Genomic DNA, 7,221 nt, shown 5'->3' with positions numbered 1-7,221 from the left:
ATATTTGTCTCTCACTTGTTCGGATATTTATTTTTCAATAAATAAACTCTCACAGTTTATGCACAAACCCACAGTAACTCATTGGGCAGCTGTAAAGAGACTCCTCTGCTACTTGAAGCAAACAATCTCTCATGGCATCAACATAAAAAAAAAAAAAAAATCCAGTTTTGATCTCACAACATATTTTGATACTGATTTTTGGGGGGGGGGGGGGAGGGCAATTTTGATGATCTTACATGCACCACCGCACACATAAAGCTTTCTTGGATCAAACCCCATATCTTGGAGTTCAAAAAAACAAAGAGTCATAGCAAGATCGTCAACCAAAACCGAATATAGATCTCTTGCAAATGCAGCTTCAGAAACTGTGTGGCTACTATCACTATTCAAAGAATTCAATTTTTCAATGAAAGCTTCACCGAAACTGTTATGTGATAATTTGGGTGTAACTCATCACAGTTTCAATCCAATGCACCATTCTCGGATGAAGCATATTTAGATTGATCTACATTTTGTTCGTGATATGGTTCAACGTGACATTCTCATTGTTCATTACGACAGTACTCAAGATCAGCTCACAGATTTACTAACAAAGCCCTTGTCACAATAACACATAGATTCTCTCAAAAATAAGATTGGCTTAACCGATGACAACTCCATCTTGCGGGAGTGTATAAAGGAGGACTCCTTAAATCAAATATAAGATCATATCATTTGATTATTAGGTCTGATTATTAGACTAAAAATCTGAGTGTAACAGTTAGAAATTTTTTATAACAATTAAGCAAATTATGAGTCAAATCTTTATAACAATTAGACTTATTTTTAACTTTCATTCTTAGAATAAATTCTATATATAATATTTCCATACAAACATTTATAATGAGTGTGCCAAATATTTTCATGAGAGCAATAAGAAATTTATTATCAATATTTTCAAACATAGGGACTTCTATGTTGGGCCCATGGGCCCTAAAACAGGGAGCATGCCCAGTCTTGGATTACCAGGTTAAATTTCATCTCAGAGGAAAACGACCAAGACGGGCGCATTTTAGCAAACGAGCTCAACGGCCCAACACAACAGCGTCGGGGGAGAGAGAGAGAGAGAGAGAGAGTGAAGCAAGCAATGGCGTATGTGAGCATGGGGGAAGCTCACAGAAGAATCACAGACTACCTAAACCGCTTCTCCGACGCCGTTTCATCGCAAGACGGCCCTTCTCTCCGGCGCCTCTTTGCCGTTTCCTCCAACTCCTCCCTTCTCCTTTCCCTCTCCGACGCCCTCAACGTCTTCCAGGTTCTCTCTCTCTCTCTCTCTCTCTCTCTCCCCGTATTCCAAGAAAACTAGGGCTTTGACATCTGATCGTGATCGAGTCCTTTCTGGTCATCATTCTTGTTGCAGGACTACAATAGACTGATCAAACAGTCCGATAGATACTCTCAATTGGGAGAAATCCTTGCTCCTCTTCTTCGTTCTCTGCAGAGTTACCGGCTCCGTCACTTGGTCGATGCTTACCACAACTTTGAAAAATCTGCCAAGTATATTTATTTGTTCTCCTTTTCTCAATTTATGTAATTTCGTTTTATTAGTTTTTTTTTTCTTTTTTCGATTTCGAACAGTGATTTTATTGGTAAGAGATGTCTGTTAATCGTGAAAGTTCAGTGCTTTCATTCAGGAGTTCCGCAACTGGGAATCAGCGTGGGCTTTGGAAGCGCTATATGTTATTGCTTATGAAATTAGGGTTCTTGCCGAGAAGGTAAGCCACTAAAATCCACCCATGTTTTTACTTTTATGCTGCACTTGAGAGTATGAATTTCTGGGTTTGAATGTAGATTTGGATGAATTTTGTATAAAAGTTTAATATAATCTTATATTATACTTTTTTAAAATTCATATAAATTCAAATCCCAGGCCTCTCCCATCATAGGACTAGATATTTCTGTGTCGACCAAATTTAATGTTTGCTATTGTGTAAGGTAGGCTGATAGAGAGTTGGCTTCCATTGGGAAGACTCCGGAAAAATTGAAGGGGGCTGGTTCGTTTCTTATGAAGGTTTTTGGGGTTCTTGCCGTAAGTTCCTTTATTCCCATGATTTTCTTTATTTAGCTCTTATCATTCAGTACTTCAATGAAAGCGTTTGCCTTTTGGGCCTATAATCTGCTCATCCTTGTCATCTCCATGACATGTTTTTATTTTTATTATTATTATATTTGCAAGGCGTTGGTCCATGATATGCTATCTGTGTAGTTGTTTTGTCCTTAACTGCATATTTGGTCATTTTTCCATTTGTGTTCTCACTGTAATTCCCCTAGGCCGTAGGGCTGCAAGTCAAGTGCACAACCATGGGTAACTACTATTTCCTGAATTCCTGCTCACTCAGGACAATGAATTGGGATTACCATTTGTTTCATTTAATAAGTCATAATTATTGCACTGCAGTGATAGATTTAGGTGTATTGATCTATCTTGCCAATTATAATTATTTGTTAGAAGACTAATAATTCAGATGCTCAGTTTTCTGATTGCGAGATAGTTTTCTGTTCATATCTACTTGCTGGAGGGATGAGCTGAAAGTGGATGATCATTGTCAGAAATTGTGGAAAAGACTAAACGAGAACTAGAATGAAAACTGAAAGTAGAAACCAAAAATTGAAAACTAGATTTGACTTTGTCATAAAAATATTGAAATAAAACTATGGGTCACAAGATTTAGTGCAGGAATGTACCATGTTTTGGAACATGTGCACCAACTCATGGTTCAAGAAGGGCCTTAGCTTTTTTCCTACTAATGATGGGTTGAACTGTTGTTCAAAGGAAAGACTACCTTCTTCATGCAATTGGGCAATGTTGTCTTCTATACAATTGCTGTTTACCAAATATTTGATCTTCAATTGGTTTATATATATATATATAGATATGTGTGTGTGTGTGTACATCTGTATGTATGCATGTTTGTATATTATGTATTGACAAAAGGTTAATTTCACCTTATCTAACTGCTTGATAGTGGATGGTTGCATTATAGGGAAAAGGCACAAAGCGTGTTGGAGCATTATATGTGACTTGCCAGTTGTTCAAAATTTATTTCAAGGTAATTATGTTTGTTATATTCTCTTAATTCATTGCCATCTTGAATGAATGCTCAAACCTATGTATGCATATGGATGAGTATTTATTTGTGTGGTAATATTTGTTAGATTACTAAACCTATTATTGGGCCGTAGGCCCTCACTTTACAAGGTTGAATGATCTTACATGTCCCCTTACTCCCCAGACTAATAGCCTTTGATGCATGGACATAATAAAAGCCTATCATTTTTGCCATATCTGGAAATTAATGTAAGAATGGAGGTACTTAGGATTTGAACTGTGGACCTTTTGGAGCTTGGTTGCAGAAGCTGTATTATCATATAAGTTAGCTCTTGTTGGTAGATCATAGAAATATGACGACATAAATGAGACATATCATGGCTAATAAATAGTATCCAACCAAACTTTTTAGAGTTGCAAAAGGTTTACGACTTGTTTGTATAAATTCTGATTAATTTCCGGGAAAATGCAAGCAACCTAATTGACATTGTAAGATCTATGTTTTAATTGCTTTGCAGCTTGGTACGGTTCACCTTTGCCGAAGTGTGATAAGAAGCATTGAAACTGCTCGTATATTTGATTTTGAGGAATTTCCAGTGAGAGACAAGGTAAAGATTGAGTTTTATTGCTTGAGAGGTGCAATAATTTTTTTTCTCTTTAAATAATAATTGATACTTAAATTACCACTATTTCATAAAAAAATTTCTTCAAAAGGACTTAACTCTGACGCTTTTTTATCACAGGTCACCTACATGTATTATACTGGCCGTTTAGAAGTTTTCAATGAAAATTTTCCTGCTGTAAGTATTGAAATCTTTAGAATTTACATGATTTCTGCTTGTCAAAAATTCATTTTCTCAAGTGTCTTAGAGGGAGCTCTAAACTAAACAAGAATCTTAAGAGGGCCTGTGACTTGCATATGCAGGGTTCTTTTAGTGGGACAGGGAGATAGGTTTGCTTATCATTATAATAAGATCTTGTTATAGAGACCAATTGATGGGTGTGCCAAATTTTTGGTTGGCTTTTGAGTCCTAAAGCCTTCAAATGTGGGCAGAGTGAATTAGTCACACCCTGCTCCAGTTCAAACCTTGCATTATAGCTTCTCACTCTTATTTGACTTGATGCGGAAGTTAAAATTTTGAACAGGGCCAAACAACTGTACACTTCCTATGAAGTTTGATCTCATTTGACCCGTGCATGTAAAATACTGGAATAAATTTTCTAGGCTTCTTATTGGGTTTATTATTCTCAGATTTTGCCTTTGCATTCTTCCAGGCTGATCAGAAATTATCGTATGCCTTGACACATTGCAACACTCACAGTGAAGCAAATATAAGGTCTGGTTCAGGTGTGCTTGCTACTTTTATTTTGCATGAAGAGTGTTAATTGTAGGGGTGGCAATTTTTGGCTAATCTGTTTGATTGAAACCTGGATTGAACTCTTTCGGTTTATTTTTATGTACTAGAAATTCTTATTCATTTTAACTCTATTTCATTTTCATATTAATTCTAGGAAAAAAATATATAATGTTTCTGTAATAATAGTTATTTTGGATAATACAAAGTTAAACTTGAGGTTTTTTTTTTGAAAATTTTATTCAGCTAGGAATGGGTGATTAACGTTTTCTTTGGCTTTTTTTTTTCCTGGTATAGGATGATTTTGAAATATCTGATACCCGTAAAGCTTTCAATAGGCATTTTACCGGAAAAATGGCTCCTGGAGAAGTATAATCTGATTGAGGTATTGCACATATTGTTCATTCCCCCCGTCCCCCCCGCAGCGGGTCTTGTGAATAGATATCCTTTTGAATTTTTTTATCTTTTGATTGAAAACATGACCTGTTTTTAAAAAAGAAAAAAAAAATGTGCCCAAGCTTATTTGCATATTTGGAATTAATGCTTTACCTCTTTTTGCAGTATGCTGGTGTTGTGCAAGCTCTTAAAAGGGGCGACCTCCGTCTTCTTCGTCATGCTCTTCAGGAGCATGAAGATCAGTATGTTTATTCTCATCTTTTGAGATTTGGATTAACTGGCACTGGAAAAAGTAATTTCTGATAACTGTACCCTTTGTGATTAGGTTCTTGAGGTCAGGTGTTTATCTTGTCCTAGAGAAGTTAGAGCTGCAAGTTTATCAAAGACTGGTGAAGAAAATGTGAGTTCCCATATGGCATGCCTATGTGTATATACCTCCTTGATTTAAATGTTGCAATGGAGACTTATTTGGAGTACTGCCTCATGCTGGTTGGGGTGAACAGCTATATCATTCAAAAGCAGAAGGATCCAACCAAAGCACACCAAGTGAAGTTGGAAGTGATTGTGAAAGCACTGAAATGGCTAGAGATGGACATGGATGTCGATGAGGTACGTGGCTTGGTCTCAGCTCTCGCCTTGTCTGTGTTTGCGTGTGTTTGTGTGTGCAAGCAAGAGAGAGAGATTGAATCAGGAGGTAGACCGTCTCACTGTGGGTTCGGTTGCTTTTTCTTTTTTTGGCAGGTGGAGTGTATAATGGCGATTCTAATATACAAGAACCTAGTGAAAGGGTACTTTGCACACAAGAGCAAAGTGGTGGTTCTAAGCAAGCAAGATCCTTTTCCCAAATTAAATGGCAGACCTATCAATTCATAGAGGTTGGTTGCCAAATTTTCTGTTGTATCTTTTGCCTACCAATAATAGATGTAGAGGAGTTGAGAGTGGGGCTGTGATTGTGGCTAGAGAGCCCCAGTTGCATTGCCAGTACAAGATGGAACTTATTTATTAACGTGCTAATTGCTAAATCGTCATTCTTATAACAGTGACTTTTGTACATGAAGTGCAAATGAATGTGCAAAATTATTTATTCACTTATTACAGCTTTTCTGTGGCGCGGACTGCCAAAAAAAACAAGGGCTTTGCGCCTACCATGCATTTTAGGAGCTCATGAGCTCAAATCACAATCTGATCGACACTAATCGTAGAAGGAATTGGAATGGAAGGATGAAGTATCTGTAGTTCCCTCATGCTTGGAATGCATTGAAATGGTGATGGAATTACAGTTCTTAGAAAGATAAATTTTGTGATAATAACAAATTTGCTAGATAAAAAAAATGGACATTGGATCCTCTTAAATTTCTCATATGAATCAAATGATTGTTTATGACCTTATGGCAATGCTGCCTGCTCAGGGAATTTTTTTTAAAAAATAATGAAATGAAATTATGCAATAATTTTCCACCTCTATTTTAGTCGCTTCCATTACAAAATAATTGGGTCCAAGCCCTACTCCTTTGGAACAATCAGTTTCTATTAAGGTTGCATTTGATTTAGAGTTGAAATCGGAATTAGAATAGAAATCTACTGGAATTGGACAAGGAATGTTAAATTTCTTTTTCAAATTTGGTTCCGCACAAAATCAAAGTTGAAATTATATTAGTGTTTGGTATGCATAGATATAGAAATCGAAAATGAGTCTACTTTATCTATTATGTCATTAACAGCATAAAAACTTTATTCAATTTTGGAACAGTAATACTACAAATATATAATTATTATATAATATTATTTTTTAAGCTATATAATAAATATATTTTTACAATGAAATTCTTATTATACTTTGCATATTATATTCTATTATATTTATTATTATTTTGTTTTAACTGTATTATTAACATTATATTTTATAAGTATTATATTTTCATATGTAATTTATCAAATGTAAATTAAAATCTGTGAAACATAATTTATTATTTAATATAAAATAATAATGTAATAAAACAACCATCATATTTAGATGAAGAATGAATGAGATTTTCTTCATGGATGGTCTCATGAAGAAAGGATTTTTGCTGGATTTTCGTTTTGTCTTTTTCGATGGACAAAAGATTTCAACTTGAAGTAGGAACCATCCTTGGCCTCTTAATGGTTATTTCTCCCTAGTCTTTCGATGCACATGTATAGGCCTGATTGCTTACAAATTCTAGCCACGAGGTTTGGTCGATACTTGGGAACTGACAATGCTACGCTTAATCGAATTAGGGCTATGGGTGCGAGAATGTGTATGGAGGTGGATTTATTAGCAAATCGGGTGGATGGTTTCCCGATTGTTGTTTCTGCAAATCAGAAAATTTGGCAGGAAGTGAGGTACAAAAAGTAAGGATT

The 7,221-nt window shown here is 35.6% G+C and overlaps 1 protein-coding gene across 1 annotated transcript; it reads left to right on the top strand.

Annotated features, from left to right (window-relative positions):
* Positions 1 to 986: 986 nt before the first annotated feature.
* LOC131158101 (enhanced ethylene response protein 5) lies at positions 987 to 5,931 on the top strand. The gene is made up of 13 exons (XM_058112703.1): positions 987 to 1,294; positions 1,400 to 1,536; positions 1,661 to 1,754; positions 1,979 to 2,068; positions 3,024 to 3,089; positions 3,607 to 3,696; positions 3,832 to 3,888; positions 4,364 to 4,425; positions 4,741 to 4,828; positions 5,005 to 5,081; positions 5,165 to 5,239; positions 5,343 to 5,448; positions 5,581 to 5,931. Exons 1-13 carry the CDS (start codon positions 1,127 to 1,129, stop codon positions 5,710 to 5,712), a joined length of 1,242 nt encoding a protein of 413 aa, XP_057968686.1. The 5' UTR covers positions 987 to 1,126; the 3' UTR covers positions 5,713 to 5,931.
* The last annotated feature ends 1,290 nt before the right edge of the window (positions 5,932 to 7,221 follow it).

This window comes from Malania oleifera, chromosome 6 (genome assembly GCF_029873635.1).
Source record: "Malania oleifera isolate guangnan ecotype guangnan chromosome 6, ASM2987363v1, whole genome shotgun sequence".
Lineage (NCBI taxonomy): Eukaryota > Viridiplantae > Streptophyta > Magnoliopsida > Santalales > Ximeniaceae > Malania > Malania oleifera.
This window is presented reverse-complemented; position numbering and strand designations above follow the sequence as displayed.